Below are 24,156 nucleotides of genomic sequence, written 5' to 3' on the forward strand. Positions count from 1 at the left end.
TGACTGCGAGAGTGAAAGCTGTCATAAATGCTAAGGGTGGGGCAACACCATATTGAATTCCAGCATTACCGATAGAGGGCGCCACGAACTTGTAAGTCATTTTCAGCCAGGTGTCGGGATACTTTTGATCACATAGTGTATTATCTTTCCATTGCTTTATTTTTCAGCATCGACAGAAAACCATTGTGGAAGCAAGCCAAATAGCGAATATGGACGAAACTACTGACATTTTATGGGCCGAGTAACAGAACTGTTGCCATGACAGGTGGTGAAACTGTAACTACAAAAACAAGGGGATATGAAAAACTGCATTACAACGTTGTCCTTTCATGTTGTGCTGACAGTACTAAACTTAACCCAATGATCATTTTAAAGCACAAAACAAAAATAAAACCTTCTAGAATACCGCCAGATGTTGTTGTTCACGTTTATGACTAGGGTTGGATGGACGAAGCTGGTATGAAATTATGGATTGACAGTGTGTGGGAGAGACGGGAAGGTCCTTTATAGAAGAAGAGTTCTCTTCTTGTGCTAGTAGTTTAGTAGTAATTTGGAAAATTCTGTGAAAGAGAATTTGAGACAGGGAAATGCAGAGCTTTCTGTTATTCCGGGAGGACTTACTTCATAATTGCAACGTCTTTAAGTCTCGATAAATAAACCATTTACAGTGTGTATGAGACACGAATGGAACAAATGGATGATGAATGAAACCCAATATGAATTCACTCCGATGTGAGCTATAAGAGGACCTACAATCGAACAGGTAGGTCAGTGGATAAAACAGTCGTTGTCTAGAGTGAGAGAACACTTTATTGTTAAATCTTTCAAGTGCGGCATAGGTAACGCTCTCGATGGCGTGAAGACCATCTTAATATACGAATAGGACAACGAAGAGGTAGTAGTAGTAGTAGTAGTAGTAGAAGTAGAAGAAGAAGAAGAAGAAGGTTCAGATGACGATTTTCAGGGATTTTAAAGTTGAGTTCGGTTCTATAAACTAAGAGTTTTTTATTCTGGCTTTGCAGTCTAATAAGAAAATGGTAATAATCTTATTTAGAAAAAAAATGCTTGAAAATTAAAGCGCGTCTTGTAGTCTGTAGCGCTTTATAGCACGTAAAATACGATAATCATTACGCCGACTAAACTGGGAGACACACTCTCCATGCGATTATCACGCTTTCGATCGTTTAAAAAAAGGCCTTGAAGGGACGACGATTCATGTCGGATGTGGATGTGCAGTAGGCAGTAGGCAGTTGTGGACTTCTTTACGCATCAGGATACGGTGTTTTACTACTCGTATTCTTCAACCTGGTGCGTCGGTGGAATATTGTCTCCCTAATCACGGCGGTTTTGGCTGATCAGCATACCAATTCTGTACTGTATGGCCTTCGAAGGGAAACTTTTGGATCGCCCCCTATGGTATGTATGTATGTTCTACGTCTTCTCCTAAGTCCCTAGGTCGATTTCAATCATACTTGGTACACGTACTACTTACTATATGGAAACAAACACTGTGCTGGTTAGAACCACTCACCTTGTGCAGAGGTGGTGGGGGGGGGGGGGGGTGTGAGGGTTGAGTAGGAGATGCCATGGAAATATAGCTCAGGAACATCTAAAGGTACTGCAACCAAAATTTGTAAATACGTGAGCCGTTATTTGTATAAATATGCCGTTCTACCACTAAGGGTGGGGATGACAATGAGAAGGGGTGACATGTAGAAGTATCCGAAACAAAAGATGGTATTCCTTTCCTGTAATTAGTTGACTTGGAATACTTTAAAAGAGAGAAGCACAATCTGTTTTTTATATGTGGTTTTCAGTACGTCTTCAAAGTCGCAACAATGAGCACTGTAGCAAGCCAATAATTTTGTCCATGTTTTTCGGGCCAAAGATCGTGCCATACAGCACAATATCTCAGGTACAGTTAACGTCCTCTCTGAAGTCGTGTGGCGTAAAAGAGCAGAGAATGAAACAGTTGCCAGCGCGAAATACACAGCTGGCCACCGTAAATGCAACACCCTGAAGGAAGCATCCGAATCAAGTGAAATTTACACCATGGGTTTGCAGCGATGAGATATGCAACTGATTAGAATTTCAGCGCAGACGCACATCACGCGCGCCTGTGGTGCCACCTCATAGCGCCATTTAAGGCTTGGCGATTTCGACGAGTGTACGTTCGGCACGTGTGTTTACCTTGTGGTTGTTTCACAAGACGATCAGCTATGTCTCGTAGACAACAGTGAACATCGTATGATCAAGTATCCGAGTTCGACAGAGGAAGGATAGTGGCTTACCGAGATTGTGGATTATCATACAGAGAAATCGCTAGTCGTGTTGGACGAAACCAAACAACTGTAATGCGGATATGTGACCGTTGAATGCAGGAGGGTACGACGGACCGACGTGGTCGATCGCATTCACCTCGGTGCACCACTGCACGTGCTGATAGGCAAATTGTGCGCATGGCAGTGACGGATCGCTCAGTGACATCCCGAACCATAGCACAGCACATTGCGTCTGTAACGCATCATCCAGTGTCTGCGCGTACCATTCGACGCCGTTTACAGCAGAGTGGTCAGTCCGCAAGACGTCCATTGCTTCGTCTACCATTGACACAGAACCACAGACGTCTCCGTCGCCAATGGTGTGATGACAGACGGATGTGGACGGCAGAATGGAATGACGTTGTCTTTACTGACGAGGCACGCTTCTGTCTGCAACACCGCGATGGTCGGATTCGAGTGTGGAGACACCGTGAAGAGAGGATGCTGGACAGCTGCATTATGCACCGCCACATTGGTCTTGCACCGGGTATTATGGTATGGGGCGGTATTGGATATTACTCTCGCACGCCTCTAGTACGGATTGCCGGTACTTTAAATAGCCGGCGCTACATATCCGAGGTGCTGGAGCCAGTTGTCCTTCCTTACCTTCAGGGCTCGGCCACAGCCATATTTCAACAGGATAATGCGCGACCACACGTGGCACGCATTGTCCAAAGGTTCTTCGTCAATAACCAGATTGAATTGCTTCCCTGGCCGGCTCGCTCTCCGGATCTTTCGCCGATAGAAAACATGTGGTCCATGGTTGCTCAACGAGTGACCCAGATTACATCCCCAGCTGCCACACCAGATGATCTTTGGCAACGTGTGGAAGCTGCTTGGGCTGCTGTACCCCAGGAACACATCCAACGTCTCTTTGACTCAATGCCGAGACGTGTGGCAGCGGTGATCTCCAACAATGGTGGCTACTCTGGCTACTGATTCTGGCAGGAACCACATGTCACAGACGTCTGTAAACGTAATCATTTGATACTTGGTCAACATGTTATCTACAAAATAAATTTTGTTGTGCTACCTCTTGTCTTTCTTGGTGTTGCATTTACGGTGGCCAGCAGTGTATATGCGTCATATGCGTACGCAGGTGTAGCTGCTAGTATGAAATATAGACAGAGGATGCTCCCCCCCCTTTCCCCTCTCTTGATTCTCCACTTCCTCCCAATCGTCTACTCTATAATTATTACACGTCCCCACAATCATGTCTCGTTGATGCTATAATGGTCGCTTCATTAGTGTCTCAAAAAAAAAAAAAATAATAAAAGTCGCTTATTTCATAGGATGACTGAGCAGAATGAACCTTAAGACAGACGCATGGAGCCACCTCAATTAGGAGATATGCTCGCCGTAGCTGAAACAAGTGGAGGGCGTATTGGTATATTTACCATGCAAGTCGTGGTCAGATGATGCGCAGTCTCAGATGTTGTCATTGTTCGGACAGCACTTAACGTATGTTGCATATCCCCATTCTGAACATACTCTGATGAACCAGAACATTACGCCCACTGGCTAATGTGATATTGAACGCCGCTTGGAGGAGTTGCGGGCACGCGTCCCGCTAAGGAAGGTGTGTCTCGGCCACCAAATTCGCCTGATCCGAATCCGATGGAGCACATCTGGGACACTGTCGGGTGTCAGCTCCGCATGCACAAACCACCGGTCTTTAGTCTACCGGAACTGATTGACCCGTACATAGACAACTGGTGTCACATACGGCTGAAATCTGCCAGCGACTTGTCGAATCCGTGCCAGGCAGAACTACTGCTGTATTGCATTCAAAAATGGTTCAAATGGCTCTGAGCACTATAGGACTTAACTTCTGAGGTCATCAGTCCCCTGGACTTAGAACTACTTAAACCTACCTAACTTAAGGACAGCACACACGTCCATGCCCGAGGCAGGATTCGAACCTGCGACCGTAGCGGTCGCGCGGTTCCGGACTGTAGCGCCTAGAACCGCTCGGCCAGTCCGGCCGGCTGTATTGCATTCATAAGGTGAACCAGCACGGTGTTAAGCACGTGGTTGGCTGGTTGATTTGGGGGAGGGGACCAAACAGCGAGGTAATCTGTCCCATCGGATTAGGGAGGGATGGGGAAGGTAGTCGGCCGTGCCATTTCAAAGGAACTGTCCCGGCATTTGCTTGAAGCGATTTAGGGAAATCATGGAAAACCGAAATCAGGATGACTGGAGGCGGGTTTGAACCGTCGTCTTCCCGAATGCGAGTCTGGCGTCCTAACCACTGCACAACGTTACCTCACTATTGGAGGGATATTTAACACTAATCCTTATTCCTTCAAAGTGCACCACCCGTGTTCGTTGCAGAGTTCAGTAACCAATGCGCTACCAATGCTCATCGCTGCTGGAATGATTCTCTGAATACTCCACAGACATGGTAGCAATTTAGTGAATCAGCATGTCATCTGATCTGAATTCTTCAAATTAAAATCGTACTACTGGTCAATAATGACGAGAAAAAACGAATTCAAACTCGTGTCAGCAGCGCTTATCACGTGGAGTTTTGTTGAAGTATGGTCATCTGATGTTTATCTCGTGACACTGACACATCTTTGACTACATGTGACCTCCTAAACCTAATTAAGTACGTGCCACGTCGGCAGCAGAAACATTTCTTAAATTCAAATTTTTTTCATGTTACTGTAAGGGACAGAATAAAAATCATGCATGTTTTCTTCACAATACATTCAAAGAAAATGTTTCAATAAATAGCTTTGGTGGGGTCAGTGTGGTACATCTTTACGGATGGTTCAAATGGCTCTGAGCACTATGGGACTCAACTGCTGTGGTCGTAAGTCCCCTAGAACTTAGAACTACTTAAACCTAACTAACCTAAGGACAGCACACAACACCCAGCCATCACGAGGCAGAGAAAATCCCTGACCCCGCCGGGAATCGAACCCGGGAACCCGGGCGTGGGAAGCGAGAACGCTACCGCACGACCACGAGATGCGGGCATCTTTACGGAGAAAATGAGTATTAATGTTTTGCGGCAACAGAAACGAACTGTGGATTTACTGGCGCGCCTGTGATACGGCTCCCATTTTTGTATGTGGCTGGCTGTATCGTTTCTTAAACTCTGTTAGACACCAAATATTGAATATGACCACTTAATGGATACAAAAAAAACTTGTCTGTGCTGTCGATGAAGAATTGAGTTCTAGGTGAAAAATTTAATGGTTATTGAGCACTGACTAACACATTAAAAAAACTAGTTTCTAGTCTTTTATTGTTTGATTTTTGCGATTATTGTTAGAGTTTCATACATCAGTCAGTACAACACCACAGAAGCACAAGATGTCTCTTCCACGCATTCAATACACTCATCTGCACTAAAAAGTGTAGTCAGCAACAGTCTGAAAAACTTGTAAGTATAGGTTGGGCTGAGAAATATTTGTTAAGGAAATACGATACGCTACGCCTCTTCCGAGTTAATTAGCATTGAAGTTAGTCAACCAGGCCGTTGAGCACGCAAAATCGAGAGACCCGCCACAGACGGTGTCGCCAGATGTGTTCTTCGTTTGGGTTCTTTGACCAAACAAGAGAGTGATACAAAAATTGGACATGGTGCGGTAGTTAGGATCGAACCCGAGCCAAAGGTATGGGCAGTCTCGTTCGCTATCATTTGCGCTGTGAGAACCACTGACCGTAATTGTATCTGGCGGGCCGCTAGAATCTACGCGCCCAACGGTCTAATTGGCTAACTTCAATACTAATTACTTAGGAAGAGGCGGGACTTACCGAATTCTTTTCTTAACAATTACTTCTTAGCATAACCCTTACAGGTTTTGGAGACTGTTTTGACCACCCTGTATAGTTGCTCATCTGATTTATCATCCACTGGACGAAAGAAGAAATTGGTAAAAAGACTCATCAAAGAAACTCTACAGGGTTCCTGCTGTACCCCAATATAATATTGTTGAGTGTCTGAATTCACTGTTTCCCTGTATTAAAGTATCATCTAGGGGCTTCCGTTTCCAACGCGCTATTTTCTAAGAAATGGTTCTCTCGTGTTACGTGAGCACATACAAAAAGTATTATTTATTTATTTATATGTACATGTAAATCCAGCTTTCTTTTAGCCATAATGCCCTCATCATGAAATATTTATTTTATGTTTATGGCCACTATCAGTGATTGCAGACCGAGCGCCGCCACACGGCAGGTCTAGAGAGACTTCCTAGCATTCGCCCCAGTTGTACAGCCGACTTTGCTAGCGATGGTTCACTGACTAAATACGCTATCATTTGCCGAGACAATAGTTTAGCATAGCCTTCAGCTACGTTATTTGCTACGACCTAGCAAGGCGCCATGTTCAGTTACTATTGATATTGTGAATCATGTACCGCCAAGAGCGACGTTCACCATTAATGGAATGGCTCTGAGCACTATGGGACTTAACATCTGTGGTCATCAGTCCCGTAGAACTTAGAACTACTTAAACGTAACTAACCTAAGGACATCACACACATCCATGCCCGAGGCAGGATTCGAACCTGCGACCGTAGCAGACCATTAATGGATTAAAGTAAAGTATTCCACCAGCTACGTCCGTTTTTCTAAATTCTGATTTCCTTGTTCTGTTCCAGACCTCACGCCAGCCTGCGTGAGCTAAAACGTGTGCCTTTCGGCCTCCTCTAGTAACACGGTGTTGGCTCTCCTGCGAACCACAACATGGAGTATGTCTCTTATAAAATTAGGCGAGCAGAGAAAAATAGATAAGAGTTTATCACAAGAGAACAGGCACAAGAGTGTGTGTATTTTCCCCCGTATCGTGATCACAATCACCGATACCACGCATACAGCGTAAGACGTAGCCAGGACGTATAAGAAAATCAGAATAAAAATTGCCAACTGATATTTAAAGAGCAGTTTGTTTTGTTAGGACTACCAAACACGTCCATTGCTTATGGTGTAAATATTTAAAGAGTACAAGAACTATTCTGTCACATTGTGCGCAACTGAAAGGTTGGAGATCGATAGTTACTTTGATGCAGCTGATCGCTGCTGAACTGCGATGAACTAATAGTCTCACATCAAAATTTACGTGTTCTGCTTGTGAGAACAACATTCATGAATTCAAAAATATCTCTTTGTCGCTCCAGGGCGTACTTAAAACTAAGCACGTGACTTTTGTTAATTAAATGTTTTACTGCTATATTGTTCCTACTATGAGCGTGATATACAAACAACGTAAGGTAGAAATGAGAAAGAATGATGCAGTTTAGATAATATATACACCGATAGTAGTTTGCAACGACGAGGGCGAGCGGGCTGAGAAGAGGGGTGACTCAGCCAATCACTGACTGTACCAGGTGCAGAAGTATGAAACCGGAATTTCTCTATAAATGGTTCTAGCCGTCAGTGTAGGGCCCGTCTGAAGCGCCATCTGCTTCCTGTAACGGCTGACGACGAACGTCAAAACCCAGTAACCCAAGTTCCGTGCTTCGGTATCTGTTTCAAACCCATAAAGAATGTCCAGTTTTGAAACTTTCTGGCAGATTAAAACTGTGTGCCGGACCGAGGTTCGAACTCGGGACTTTTGCCTTTCGCGGGCAAGTGCTCTACCATCGGAGCTACCCAAGCACGACTCACGCCCCGTCCTCACAGCCTTACATCTGCCAGTATCTCGTCTCCTACCTTCCAAACTTCACAGAAGCTCTCCTGCGAACCTTGCAGAACTAGCACTCCTGGAAGAAAGGATATTGCGGAGACACAGCCTGGGGGATGTTTCCAGAATAATATTTTCACTTCTGCAGCGGAGTGTGCGCTGATATGAAACTTTTTACCGATGGTAGAGCACTTGCCCGCGAAAGGCAAAGGTCCCGAGTTCGAGTCTCGGTCCGCCACACAGTTTTAATCTGCCACAAAGTTCCATATGAGTGCATACTCCGCTGCAGAGTGAAAATCTCATTCATGTCCAGTTTTGTGCCTACGAACTACGATTTGTAGACAGCATTGGTTTTCTGATATCAGTATAAGAAAGCTGCCCCGGAATCGCATCGAATGCCTGTCGAAGCTTTCGGCGAACATGCTCCTGGGAAAACACAGTGTTTCGGGTGGTTCAAAAAATTGAAAAGTGATGTTTTTTGTGAGAAACGACGAGTGCGGGAAACTACCGAAAAAGTTCGAAGACAACGAACTGCACGCCTTATTGAATGAAGATGATACTCAAACTCAACAGTAACGCGCGGAACAATTGAATGTGACACAGAAAGCCATTTCTCTCCGGTTGAAAGCTGTGGGAATGTTGCAGAAAGGGGGAAAATGGGTTCCGCGTGAACTGAATGAAAGACAGGAAGCAAATCGAATGACCACTTGTGAAATGCTGCTCGCCAGACAAAAAAGAAACTCATTTCTCCATCAAACAGTGACAGGTGATGAAAAATGGATCCCAAACGTCGTAAATCATGGGTGAATCCAGGCAAACTATCGACATCCACTGCAAGAGCAAATCGCTTTGGAAAGAAGACAATGCTCTGTGTTTGATAGGCTCAGAAGGGTGTCATCTATTATAAGCTGCTAAAACCCGGTGAAAACGTTAACACTGATGGCTACCAACAGCAAATGATCGACTTAAATCAAGCATTACGTGAAAAACGACCGGAATATGGAAGAAGGTAACAGGCAGTAATATTGCTCCACGGTATAACGCCCTATCACACACAGCAACTCGGGTCAGGGAAACGACCGAGATATTCAGTTGGGATATACTAGGGCATGCGGCTTGTGCTCCAGAATGGCTCCGTCCGATTATGATCTGTTTGCATCACTGGGACACGCTCTCGCTGAACAACGCTTCATTTCGTGTTAAAATGTACGAAAATGCCTAGCTGGTTGGTTCGCTTCAAAAGAAGAACTTTTTTTTGGCGTTGCATTCATAGCCTGCCGGAGACGTGGGAGAAATGTATCAATAGCAATGCAGATTATCTTGAATAAAATATTGTTTATAAGCTTCAAACAAAATACGTGCAATTATTGCAACGAAATTCCGGTTTCATATTTATACACCTTGCATACCATCATTTAGGTTTTCCGTCGTTGCTATAACGAACTACAGAGGCTCTTTAAAGGAAGAAGTCACCCATTTACTCTCGGGTCCTTGTAAATAATGTTCAGAGATTTAGGTGAAGGTGGTCTGTGCCAGTGAGAGTTCTCGAGCTCTGAGTCAATATGATGCTGCCTCCAAACTTTAAAACAGCTTCTCCTGTTTAATTTATGAATAGAAGTGCACGGAAACTGACAGGACAGATCTTAAAATTTCACATAATGAACATTATGGTAAAAACAAATACATTCGGGTTTGTACAGAGAAGTGTTGACAGTGGTTCTACTTTTCAAACTGGCAGGATCAGTACTTTTTTGTTATTGGTGAAACGCATTATAATTACAATGGGGTAACGTTGCACAATATCGTTACCAAAAAGACAATTCCAGCGCTGTAAAGTCGTCATGCTCTGTTACCCTGAGAGTATGTGTATTTTTGTGTTCAAACGTCATGACATATTCAGCCAACTCAAAGGTTGTGAGAGTCACAAATACAGCTACCTAAACATTCGTTTATAACTTCAGAATGTCTTTTCCTTATTGGAATATGATATTTAGTTCCGTTTCAGACACCTGTCGTCTTTTATACGGGGAGTCTCAAACCTTTGGGTAAAATTGAAATAGGTGATACTGGCACCACAACCGACTGTTTTTAGACAGGGAACACATGGTCGGAAATGTATACAGGATGGTTCATTGATCGTGACCGGGCCAAATATCTCACGAAATAAGAGTCAAGCGAAAAAACTACAAAGTACGAAACTTGTCTAACTTGAAGGAGGAAACCAGATGGCGCTATGATTGGCCCGCTAGATGGCGCTGCCATAGGTCAAACAGATATCAACTGCCTTTTTTTAAATAGGAACCCCCATTTTCATTTCATATTCGTGTAGTACGTAAAGAAATACGAATGTTTTAGTTGGACCACTTTTTTCGCTTTGTGATGGATGGCGCTGTAACAGTCACAAACATATGCCTCACAATTTTAGACGAATAGTTGGTAACAGGTAGGTTTTTTAAATTAAAATACAGAACACAGGTACGTTTGAACATTTAATTTCGGTTGTTCCAATGTGATACATGCACCTTAGTGAACTTATCTTTTCTGAGAACGCATGCTGTTACAGCATGATTACCTGTAAATACCACATTAATGCAATAAACGCTCCAAATGATGTCCGTCAACCTCAATGCATTTGGCAATACGTGTAACGACATTCCTCTCAACAGCGAGTAGTTCGCCTTTCGTAATGTTCGCACATGCATTGACAATGCGCTGACGCATGGTGTCAGGCGTTGTCGGTGGATCACGATAGCAAATATCCTTCAACTTTCCCCACAGAAAGAAATCCGGTGAAGGTGTGGGCCATGGTATGGTGCTTCGACGACCAACCCACCTGCCATGAAATACGCTATTCAATACCGCTTCAACCGCAAGCGATCTATGTGCCGGACATCCATCATGTAGGAAGTACATCGCCATTCTGTCATGCAGTGAAACATCTTGTAGTAACATCGGTAGAAAACTACGTAGGAAATCGGCATACATTGCACCATTTCGATTGCCATCGATAAAATGGGGGCCAATTATCCTTCCTCCCATAATGCCGCACCATACATTAACCCGCCAAGGTCGGTGATGTTCCACTTGTCGCAGCCATCGTGGATTTTCCGTTGCCCAATAGTGCATATTATGCCGGTTTACGTTACCGCTGTTGGTGAATGACACCTCGCCGCTAAATATAACGCGTGCAAAAAATCTGTCATCGTCCCGTAATTTCTCTCTTGCCCAGTGGCAGAACTGTACACGACGTTCAAAGTCGTCGCCATGCAATTCCTGGTGCAGAGAAATATGGTACGGGTGCAATCGATGTTGATGCATCATTCTCAACAGCGACGTTTATGAGATTCCCGATGCTCGCGCAATTTGTCTGCTACTGATGTGCGGCTTAGCCGTGACAGTAGCTAAAACACCTACTTGGGCGTCATCCTTTCTTGCAGGTCGTGGTTGACGTTTCATATGTAGCTGAACACTTCCTGTTTGCTTAAATAATATAACTATCCGGCGAACGGTCCGGTCACTTGGATGATGTCGTCCGGGATACCGAGCAGCATACATGGCACACGCCCGTTGGGCATTTTGATCACAATAGCCATACATCAACACGATATCGACCTTTCCGCAATTGGTAAACGGTCCATTTTACACGGGTAATGTATCACGAAGCAAATACCGTCCGCATTGGCGGAATGTTACGTGATACCACGTACTTATTTGTGTGTGACTATTACAGCGCCATCTATCACAAAGCGAAAAAAGTGGTCCAACTAAAACATTCACATTTCTTTACGTACTACATGAATATGTAATAAAAAATGGAGTTCCTATTTACAAAAACGCAGTTGATATCCGTTTGACCTATGGCAGCGCCATCTAGCGGGCGAGCCATAGCGCCATCTGGTTTCCCCCTTCAAGCTAGACGAGTTTCGTTCTTGGTAGTTTTTTTCGTTTGATGCTAATTTCGTGAGATATTTGGCCCGGTCACTATCAGTGGACCACCCTGTATTTATTGTGTTATCGACATACTCAGCGTACACGAGATAACAACAACGTAGGTCGTAGTGACTGTTAAAAGAGACGATCGCCAGTCTCCATGACTGCATGGCAGTGGCGCATGAAGTTCTGCAGCACTCTTTCAAAGATCCCTGGTGTCTGTTGTACCAGGAGACAGGCAGCTTGCACCTTAGCAAGCAGGTTTTCATCTGTTTTTACGCGGCTTTCATACACCAACGTCTTGACGTAACCCCAGAGGAGAAAGTCCAGAAGTGTAAGATTCAGCGATCGCACTGGCCATGGGACAGAACCTCACCTTCGAATCCAACGATGTAGATACGTGCTGTTCAGGAGCTTGCGGACATTAACATCGAAGTGGGCTGCTGCACTGTCGTGTTGAAACCACAGCCTTTCGCGGAAAATAAGAACTGTGGCAGCACTTCTCGCCGGAACACCTAGTAATCTTGGCCGGCTGTCTGTGGAGTAAACGACCCTGTCTCTCGTAAGTTGGTATACACTGAGATAAACTTCTTCGAGTTAGGGTGACGCCTATTGGGAAATCGTTCTCTGTACATTCGTGCTGCTTTACAGCCGCAACATACGGCCCCGTCGCACATTAATGCATTTCTGCCAACTCTCGTGACGATCAACGTGTCGTCTTTTACTACGCGTCATGAACTGTACGCAGTAGAGATGGGTAGTTCGCGAACGAACGGGTGCAAAGGAACGGTTCACCAAGATGAACGAAAGGACCGAGGAACGAATTCCAAGGAACGATCGGTTCATAGTTCACTTCTGTCGCGGCGGTCTACTTATAGTTCCCGGGAACGAAGAACGATCGGTTCATAGTTCACTAGTTCACTTCGGTCGCGGCGGTCACTTCGGCAGTTCTCGTTCCAGCCTCGGTCGCGTGCTCGTCTCAGTCTCGGTCTCGGTCTCCCTCGGCCGCACTCGTTCTTCGCATGACCACCTGTCTCAGTTCCACTGCCGACTGCTTCTAGTTATTTCAGTATCCAGTTGTTCGTTTCGTTCACTGTGCTCGCCTATTTTACACGTGTTCCAAACTGTTCTTGCACTTCGTTCTGGTTATTCAGCGTTTTCGACCGGTAATCAAAAAGTATTGTATAGTAACGTAAATTACATAGAAATTACGTTGTCTGTAATAGATAGGTCTTTTCGGGTAACAAAAGGGCATATCAGCTGACTTCATTATAACGATGAACAGCAGAAGACATACTTATAACAAGGCAAGTTTTTTTTGTTATTCAGATATTTTTTGGTTTCATCGACTTGATATAGCAGCTAACTTTCAATAATTTGCTTAATTTTTAGTGTAAGAAAATTCAGATAAAACGATTTTCGTGTATCTTTCATCTACAAAACATTACATTTAGGAAGGCTCTAATTACTTTTAAGTTTGGTTGTTTCCAATTTGCATTATCTGCTAGTTTGGTTTCTTTGAAAAAAAAAAAAGTGGATTGTGGGTCATTTTTGCTCAGTAGGAAAAGCGGTGCCTCTCCATTTGAAAAGACATAGATTGCCATAAAATCGTGTTTACTTATTATCTCAAAAACATTTGTTCAGAAGGAGCTTTCAAACCAAAAACTTTATTACTGTGAACTTAATTATTATTATTATTGCTGCATTAACTTTAATAATGCAACATAAAAACCTAATTTTTACTAAACGTTTGACGCAAGTATGAGAAAACCACATTTCATTTTATGCTTCCATAAAGTCTCTACTTTGCCTACGAACTCAGAGACAACGTGAAGTATGTATAGGGTCTAAACGATTATTGTTTACAACGTAACATAGCTATGTAGTGGAAGTTGAAACGAAGAATTTTATACAAGACACTTGTGGTCTATTAAGTTGGGAAACAGCCACCAACAGGTTTACAAGACTACATGAGGTATAGCCCATGCGCGTCACGTGAGATTTTCATGTTCTCTTCTCCAGGTCTCTATACATCGTCATCGACTGTTTCGCATTTTTTGCTTGCATAAGCTTGCTATTTCTTCACTGCCTAATTATTAAATGTTTGTCGGTTTGTTGTATCTGCTCGTAACGGGCAACACATCGTCCGTAATTGGCGAGCAGTCTGTACTCGGGGCCGGTTTTCCGTGCGCCACCCTATATTATTTCCCTGCCATCAGTCACACAAGGCTACGGTTGGCTAAACGAGAGGTTCTGCAGAATCACAGAAATTACATCTAAAAGTGTATAAGAATTCTGTAATGAATAAAAACTCTATACTCCAGGGAGGAGGCAAGTGCCCCTTCTCGGTGCCCTCCATCCTTCAGTCACCTACACTACTGGTTTTCAGTTTTTTATAAGAACCATATACCAAGCACAAATGAACGGTGAACGAGTAAAAACGAACGGTTCCCAAAAAAGAACGATCAGCAGTGAACTAGTTCCCAAGGATGAACTAGTTTGCCCATCTCTAGTACGTAGTGACACCTCACTGTGGACACATTACAAGCTGTCTGATGCTCTGGACAAGTGATACCACGGATAGTCGTGTGCGTGCGGCACAGTTCAATGCGCCGGTGCGATTCATGCGGTCGTCACATGACACACGTGCTATGAGCTATGGTGTATAGAGTATGTCAGTTTGGTGGTCAGAGGGCAACGCTGTTTATAACCCGCTACCTGCTCCAGTGTGCAACAGAAACCCGGGATCTTTGCGAGAATGCCGCAGAACTGCGTGCGCCGTAGAAATACACTACTAGCCATTAAAATTGCTACACCAAGAAAAAATGCAGATGATAAACGTATATTCATTGGACAAATATATTATACTATAACTGACATGTGATTACATTTTCACGCAATTTGGGTGCATAGATCCTGAGAAATCAGTACCCAGAACAACCACCTCTCGCCGTAGTAACGGCCATGTTACGCCTGGGCATTGAGTCAAACAGAGCTTGGATGGTGTGTACAGGTACAGCTGCCCATGCAGCTTAAACACGATACCACAGTTCATCAAGACTAGTGACTGGCGTATTGTGATGTGCCAGTTCCTCGGCCATCATTGACCAGACGTTTTCAATTGGTGAGAGATCTGGAGAATGGGCTGGCCAGGGCAGCAGTCGAACATTTTCTGTACCCACAAAGACCCGTACAGGACCTGCAACATCCGGTCGTGCATTATCCTGCTGAAATGTAGGGTTTCACAGGGATCGAATGAAGGGTAGAGCCACGGGTCGTAACACATCTGAAATGTAACGTCCACTGTTCGAAGTGCCATCAATGCGAACAAGAAGTGACCGAGGCGTGTAACCAATGGCACCCCACACCATCACGCCAGGTGATACGCCAGTATGGCGATGACGAATACACGCTTCCAATGTGCGTTCACCGCGTTCACCGCGACCATCATGATGCTGTAAACAGAACCTGGATTCATCCGAACAAATGACGTTTTGCCATTCGTGCACCCAAGTTCGTTGTTGAGTACACCATCGGAGGTGCTCCTGTCTGTGATGCAGCGTCAAGGGTAACCACAGCCACGGTAGCTGATAGTCCATACTGCTGCAAACGTCGTCGAACTGTTCGTGCAGATGGTTGTTGACTTGCAAACGTCCCCATCTGTTGACTCAGGGATCGAGACGTGGCTGCACGGTCCGTTACAGCCATGCGGCTAAGATGCCTGTCATCTTGACTGCTAGTGATACGAGGCCGTTGGGATCCAGCACGGCGTTCCGTATTACCCTTCTGAACCCACCGATTCAATATTCTGCTAACAGTCATTGGGTCTCGACCAACGAGAGCAGCAATGTCGCGATACGATAAACCGCAATCGCGATAGGCTACACTCCGATCTTTATCAAAGTCGAAAACATGATGGTACGCATTTCCCTTCCTTATACGAGGCATCACAACAACGTTTCACCAGGCAACGCCGGTCAACTGCTGTTTGTGTATGAGAAATGGGTTGGGAACTTTCCTCATGTCAGCACGTTGTAGGTGTCGCGACCGGCGCCAACCTTGTGTGAATGCTGTGAAAAGCTCATCATTTGCATATCACAGCATCTTCTTCCTGTCGGTTAAATTTCGCGTCTGTAGCACGTCATCTTCGTGGTGTAGCAATTTTAATGGCCAGTTGTGTACAAGCGTTGAGATTGGTGGTCGTTGCTATGAACAACTGCTACGAATTACGTTGCTGTTAAGCACTTTTATGTCAGTAACACAATAAATATGAATTTTCGACAATTGGTTCCCTAACTCAAAACTATCTGTTGTGGACCTGTTTCAGTCTGACTCAGAAGGTTTGACACACACTGTGCTAAATCCATTTTCAGTGTTCTTCTTGTGGAAAATACAGTTTTGGTTTACACCATAATTTTGACATGAATTAAATGTTACAGTTATCAGCCCGTCTAGCCAAAATCAGTGTTTCCTTTCATCCGGTGAACTGTGAACGATTTTTTCGTAATGCTCTTTGTAACAAGTGGCACCTAGTGAACGAACAGTGTTACAAAAAGTCGTTCACAGTTCTCGTAAGATGAATCGGATATTCTCGCCAGAGCAGGAGCGAACTGTTTCACATCACTTAACTTACACTATAGGAAATATAAAAACTATGAAACCGAAACATCTCTCGGTGAAAATGGAATTTTAGAAATTTGTGGTAACGACTATGGCACCAAACTACTGAGGTCTCGGTCCCTAGGCTTACGCACTACTTAATCTAACTTAGGCTAACTTACATTAACGACAACACACACACCCATGCCCGAGGGAGGACTCGAACCTCCGACGGGGGGGGGGGGGGGGGGGGGGGGCAGCCGCGCAAACCGTGACGAGATGCCTGAGACCGCACGGCTACCCCGTGCGGCCTCTCCGTGGATATGTGCCGATTTTTCGTAAGTGTAAAGCAAATGGTGCCCTTAACCTACAAAAAGATGAGAGTAAACATTTATTTCGAAAAGACGGACGAGTAACTGTTAGATTTTATTCACGTAAAATTATTGTATGAGCTGTTTGAAATTGTATCTTTCAGAAAATACTCTTTGAAGGTGCCCTAGAAATAAGAAGTGAAACGAGCCCCGAACGTAAACAAACATAGTGCAACAAGAAAAACGTGTTCTTTAAATCGAATATTTACAGTAGCGACAATAAGTATTTTGACACACGTTTTCGCCGCTGGGGTGTACGTCTTGCGCTTCCCTGCCTAGCCAGCACGTCACGACTCACTGTGCAGCGGCACGCGTCCATATGAACACATGCATCGATTCAGTGCAGTGGCGGCAAGTACAACGCTAACAGTGTTGGTCTGGTTGGTCCAAAAGCATTTTGACACTGTGGTTTACTGTCGGAAAACAAATGCCTACGCCAGTATTACGTTGAATACCTTTGGTTTACATTAGCTTTTGTTTTGACGCAGTTTGCAACATGTGTTGCATGGGAGGCAACGGCAGCACAATATGGAATGCATTTCTCTGCAAAGAAAAGTGAAATAATCGTCACAACAAGGAAGAAGAATAGACCAAATGTGGATATAACTTGTGGAGGGGAAAAACTACAAGTGGTAGAGAACTTCAAGTACCTGGGAAGCGTGATTGAAAGTAAGGGGGGAAACGCAATGGAAATAAATGAAAGGTGCAGAAAAGCAGGGCAGTTCTACAAATGCATTAGGGGGCTTATTTGGAGCAAGGAGGTGCCACAGAAATCCAAGGGAATTGTATACCGAACCTACTTTGTCCCCATATTGACATACGGAAGTGAGACATGGGTAATGCACAAAAGCGACAAAAGTAGAATACAGGCTAGTGAAATGAAGTTCCAGAGGAGCAGGTTGGGTGTAACAAGACGAGACAGACTGCGAAATGTGTATGTGAGGGAAAGACTAAAGGAGGAACCAGTACAGGACAGGATAGAAAAATCAAGACTGCAGTGGTATGGACACACGAAGAGAATGGATGAGGGAAGAATTCCAAAGAGGATGTTTGATCTGCAACTGGAGGGGAAGAGGCCCAGAGGAAGACCAAGAGATAGATGGGTGAAGGAATGTGTGATGAGAAGAGGAGAGAACTGGACGAAGGTGGAAGAGGGGGAATGGTGGAAAGACAGAACACGATGGAGAGTCTTGTGTTCCCGACAGACCCAGCCAGTGGCTGGAAACTGTCCAAGATGATGATGCAACATGTCGAAGGTCAGAGTACTCAGCAGACCTAAACAATGTGCTAATTGATACTCTCCAGCGAAGCAAGCCTCAGGCAGATGTCGCTCGGGATTTTGGTTTGTCCAGACATATTGTGAGTGTTTGGAATAAGAAGAAACGATTAACACGGAGCACAGAACAAACAAACAAAGAACGGGTAGGCCCAGTAAAATCACTCATAAGGAGGATGACAAAGGGCGACCCAAATAAGCCTGCTGTTGACATAAACAGAGAGCTGAGTGAATTCCACAACATGGAAATATCGAACAGTACCGTAAAACAGATCCTCGGAGGTTCTAATCTTCATGGCCGGTGCCCAAGCAAAAAGCCATTAATATCGGCAAACAGGTGGAGAGCCCTGCTTGAATTTGCGTATGGACTGGACACCTCAACAGTGGTAGCGTGTGCTCTGGAGCGGTGAAAGTAAGTTTAATTTGTTTATCTTCAGGTGCGACTCAAAATGTTCGAAGACCGATCATGCAAGGAACGATGTCAGATGCCAGCAACCGCTCTTAACCACGGTGTTGGGAATCTTCTACCGTGCCGGTCGGAGTGGCCAAGTGGTTCTAGGCGCTACAGTCTGGAACCGCGCGACCGCTACGATCGCAGGTTCGAATCCTGCCTCGGGCATGAATGTGTGTGATGTCCGTAGATTAGTTAGGTTTAAGTAGTTCTAATTTCTAGGCCCTAGGGGAATGATGACCTGAGAAGTTAAGTCCCATAGTGCTCAGAGCCATTTGAACCATTTCTTCTCCCGTTCAGGTGTCTGCCCTCTAGTGCCTACTGAAGGCCCTACGGATCGTTTCAAATATTGTGAAATTTCTAAAACGCACGTGCTGCCTCACGCCAAAGATAAAATGGGACGAAACTGGAAATTTAAGCACGACAATGATCCTAAGCACACCTCATGTTAGAGACTTCTTGATAAGGATGCGAGTAAAGATGCTGAAGTGGTCTAGGCACAGCTCAGTTCTCAATCCGATCGAACGCCTGTCGGAGGGACTCGATCGAATCCTTGAGGCAACGAAAATTCTCCAGTCGCGGCCAATTATTGTAATCTTTGGTTAAAGAATGGCTGAAAATCCCCCAGCATCGTTTGGCTGCCCTAATTGACTCCTTGCCCTCACACAATATGGCTGTAATTAAGGCGAAAGGTTGTGCAAGCAAGTACTAACGACTATGTACACTGATTCGCGTTCCACAATTCTTTGAAGCTGTAACATGAATTTTGTCAAACTAAAATGATTTTGTAAAACTGTCTGTGTTATTGCCAGTTATGGAACGCATTGTTATTTGTTTTGTTATAATAGCGCAGTTAGCTCTGTTAATCGAGTGACGCAACAGTTATAAAGATTTTCGTTTGAATAATTTGGCCGGCAACTGTGGCCGAGCGGTTCTAGGCGCTTCAGTGCGGAACCGCTCTGCTGCTACGGTCGCAGGTTCGAATCCTGCCTCGGGTATGGGTGTGTGTGATGTCCTTTGGTTAGTTAGGTTCAAGTAGTTCTAAGTTCTAGGGGACTGATGACCTCAGACGTTAAGTCCCATAGTGCTTAGAGCCATTTGAATAATTTGTCTTTATTATGAAAAGGTGTTTGTCAAAATACTTATTGTTGCTACTTCATATATTTGCTGCGGACAGTGGCCACACAACCAAAAGTGTTATAACAATCTAAGATTGATAACTAAACTGAGCAAAACGACTGGACACAAGTAGATAGAAAGAAACAAAGGAAGAGCGGAAAAAATGATAGTACACATACCACACGCTGCATGTTAGATTTCGGACTCCATATCTACCGGGTGATCAAAAAGTCAGTATAAATTTGAAAACTGAATAAATCACGGAATAATACAGATAGAGACAGGCAAATTGACACACATGCTTGGAATGACATGGGGTATTATTAGAACCAAAAAATAAATAAAAAAATACAAAATTTCAAAAAATGTCCAACAATGGCGCTTCATCTGATCAGAACAGCAATAATTAGCATAAAGTAAGACAAAGCAAAAACGATGTTCTTTACAGGAAATGCTCAATATGTCCACCATCATATCTCAACAGTAGCTGTAGCCGAGGAATAATGTTGTTAACAGCCCTGTAAAGCATGCCCGGAGTTACGGTGAGGCATTGGCGTCGGATGTTGTCTTTCAGCATCCCGAGATATGTCGGTCGATCACGATACACTTGCGACTTCAGGTAACCTAAAAGCCAATAATCGCACGGACTGAGGTCTGGGGACCTGGGAGGCCAAGGATGACGAAAGTGGCGGATGAGCACACGATCATCACCAAACGACGCCATCTGTCGGACATTTTGTGAACTTTTTTTTGTTCTAATAAAACCCCATGTCATTCCAAGCATGTGTGTCAATTTTTACCTCTCTATCTACATTATTCCGTGGTTTATTAACTTTCCTAATTTATACTGACTTTTTGATCACCTGGTACTTGCGGACTTAGTGCAAAAGAAAGCGGAACGTCGTGGAATTAGTAAATTAGCTGTATTTTTTAAGCACATTTGACAATTGTTTCATGCATTTTCCGGTATAAAGTTAAAGAAACATGTATAATTAATGATTTAATAATGATATAAATGTTTGTTAGTTAGTATACACCTCGTGGAACGCCTTTCATATTGAAAATATTCGTTACACTTACACAGAACACAAATACTTGTCTTTATCGACAAGACTATTTTGTATCCTGGTAGGCCGCACGCACCACTAACAATGAATTGCCGCGTTTGACCTGAAATATAACGAATGAAATGAACAGCTGATCGTCCGCACAACTGGCATTCAGCAGTCCCAACACTACTGTAGCCAACCTGACAGTCCAGAATTCCCATCTAGAAACCTCTTTTTCCCCTTTTTGACCACGTTTTCGAGATTATGGCCCACTGTGCGCTGTGGCGATAGGAGGGACTTGCAAGTACAGAGACACGATGTACGGCGATAACGTCAGGCTGTGGGGCAAAATTGTTTAACAGGTGACTGTGCTGGGGCAGCGTGTTACGAATGTGTGTGTGTGTGTGTGGGTCAGGTGAAGGTGACGCTGACGGACGACGGACGATACACGGCGCCGGAGGGCCGGCTGCACGCCACGCACCCGGAGACCGTAGACTCGACGTACATCATCCGGCCGCCGTTCAAGGGCTTCGGCCGCCAGCACGGGCTGTGGCCGCCGACGCCGCGACCTGCGCACAGCTTCGCCGTTCCAGCCAGCCGCCCCCTGCAGCAGCCGCCGCCGCCGCCGCCTCAAACGCTCTACGGCCGACCGGTAAGCATGCCCGTTGAGAATACAGGGCTATTACAAATGATTGAAGCGATTTCATAAATTCACTGTAGCTCCATTCATTGACATATGGTCACGACACACTACAGATACGTAGAAAAACTCAAAACGGCTGAAGCCGCACTTCAGGTTTCTGCCGCCAGAGCGCTCGAGAGCGCAGTGAGACAAAATGGCGATAGGAGCCGAGAAAGCGTGTGTCGTGCTTGAAATGCACTCACATCAGTCAGTCATAACAGTGCAACGACACTTCAGGACGAAGTTCAACAAAGATCCACCAACTGCTAACTCCATTCGGCGATGGTATGCGCATTTTAAAGCTTCTGGATGCCTCTGTAAGGGGAAATCAACGGGTCGGCCTGCAGTGAGCGAAGAAACGGTTGAACGCGTGCGGGCAAGTTTCACGCGTAGCCCGCGGAAGTCGACGAATAAAGCAAGCAGGGAGCTGAACGTACCACAGCCGACGGTTTGGAAAATCTTACGGAAAAGGCTAAAGCAGAAGCCTTACCGTTTACAATTGCTACAAGCCCTGACACCCGATGACAAAGTCAAACGCTTTGAATTTTCGGCGCGGTTGCAACAGCTCATGGAAGAGGATGCGTTCAGTGCGAAACTTGTTTTCAGTGATGAAGCAACATTTTTTCTTAATGGTGAAGTGAACAGACACAAAGTGCGAATCTGGGCGGTAGAGAATCCTCACACATTCGTGCAGCAAATTCGTAATTCACCAAAAGTTAACGTGTTTTGTGCAATCTCACGGTTTAAAGTTTACGGCCCCTTTTTCTTCTGCGAAAAAAACGTTACAGGACACGTGTATCTGGACATGCTGGAAAATTGGCTCATGCCACAACTGGAGACCGACAGCGCCGACTTCATCTTTCAACAGGATGGTGTTCCACCGCACTTCCATCATGATGTTCGGCATTTCTTAAACAGGAGATTGGAAAACCGATGGATCGGTGGAGGTGGAGATCATGATCAGCAATTCATGTCATGGCCTCCACGCTCTCCCGACTTAACCCCATGAGATTTCTTTCTGTGGGGTTATGTGAAAGATTCAGTGTTTAAACCTCCTCTACCAAGAAACGTGCCAGAACTGCGAGCTCGCATCAACGATGCTTTCGAACTCATTGATGGGGACATGCTGCGCTGAGTGTGGGAGGAATCTGATTATCGGCTTGATGTCTGGCGAATCACTAAAGGGGCACATATCGAACATTTGTGAATGCCTAAAAAGACTTTTTGAGTTTTTGTAGGTGTGTGCAAAGCATTGTGAAAATATCCCAAATAATAAAGTTATTGTAGAGCTGTGAAATCGCTTCAATCATTTGTAATAACCCTGTATATCGATGTATCGACACATCAATACTTCTCTGAAAGACGTCGATTGCTATCGGCGATATTTTTTCAACGACACTAGATATTAAAACGGCAGGGTTGATTGCAAATATTTTTATGTTATATTACATATTTTTCGCAATTTTTGGTAGATTTTAGAAATTATAGAGTAAGATAATTTTCCTTACTAATTTTTGAGCTTTAATCACTTCCAGTTTTACTCTTTGACTGTCTGAATGTTTGAAGTACGAGGGTCACAAAAAAAATGCACACTATTTTCGTAAAAATACAGTTTCCATTCTGCATGTGTGAAAGTCTTAACAGTGTGTAGATACATCCTTCCCGCTTGTTTTCAAACTTAGTTCAACCTGTTCCTGTGAGTGGCGCCATCACAGCATATCTCCAACATGGCTGCTACACTTCACGTTCGGCAGAAGTAACGTGCTGTCGTAGAATTCCTGTGCTATGAAAACGAGACACTGGGAAACATCCACAAGAGGTTGAAAGAGGTTTATGGAGATGCTGCTGTCGCTCGCAGTACAGTTGGTCGGTGGGCAAGCAGGTTACGTGATGAAAGCGGGAACGGTAATATTGAAGATTGTCCTCGCAGCGGCGGGCCTCGTACTGCACACACTCCAGATAATGTGCAGTGAGTTAACGAATTGGTGACTGCTGACATGCGCATCACAGTGAACGAATTGTCACGCTACGCTGGGATAGGGGAACGAAGTGTTCGCAGAATACTGGAACTGTTAGCGTTAAAAAAGGTTTGTGCCAGGTGGGTCCCCACGATGTTGACAGTGGCTCACAAAGAAACAAGAAAAACGGTATGCAGCGAACTTTTGGAACAGTACGAGAATGGTGGACATGAATGTCTTGGAAGAATTGTGACAGGTGATGAAACATAGCTCCATCTATTTTCACCAGAGACGAAGAGGCAAGCAATGGAGTGGCGTCATGCAAATTCACCCAAGAAAAAAATTCCAAACCACACCTTCTGTTGAAAAGTTATGGCTACGGTGTTTTTCGATTCCGAAGGACTCTTGCTTGTGGACATCATGCCAAGTGGAACCACCATAAACTCTGATGTATATGTGACGACACTGAAGAAACTTCAAGCTCGACTGAATCGTGTTCGACCATCTCGGCAATAGCAGGATGTTTTGCTGTTGCACGCCAATGCACGGCCACATGTCAGTCAAAAAACCATGGAAGCGATCACAAAACTCGGATGGACAACAATGAAACACCCGCCTTACAGTCCTGACCTGGCTCCATGTGACTATCGTCTCTTTGGGAAACTGAAAGACTCTCTTCGTGGAACAAGGTTTGAAGATGACGACTCCCTTGTGAACGCTTCCTAACAGTGGTTCTAACAGGTTGGTCCAGAATTTTACCGT

The 24,156-nt window shown here is 44.6% G+C and overlaps 1 protein-coding gene across 1 annotated transcript in view; it reads left to right on the forward strand.

Moving 5' to 3' along the window:
* LOC124722703 overlaps positions 1-21,410 on the forward strand; it is a 261,685-nt gene extending 240,275 nt beyond the window's left edge. Inside the window, exons 3-4 of the mRNA XM_047247840.1 lie at positions 21,170-21,306; positions 21,365-21,410. Of these exons, the coding sequence (XP_047103796.1) occupies positions 21,170-21,306; positions 21,365-21,410 (183 nt within the window). The remainder of the gene's footprint in view (positions 1-21,169; positions 21,307-21,364) is intronic.
* Positions 21,411-24,156: the final 2,746 nt, after the last annotated feature.

This window comes from Schistocerca piceifrons, chromosome X (assembly GCF_021461385.2).
Source record: "Schistocerca piceifrons isolate TAMUIC-IGC-003096 chromosome X, iqSchPice1.1, whole genome shotgun sequence".
NCBI lineage: Eukaryota > Metazoa > Arthropoda > Insecta > Orthoptera > Acrididae > Schistocerca > Schistocerca piceifrons.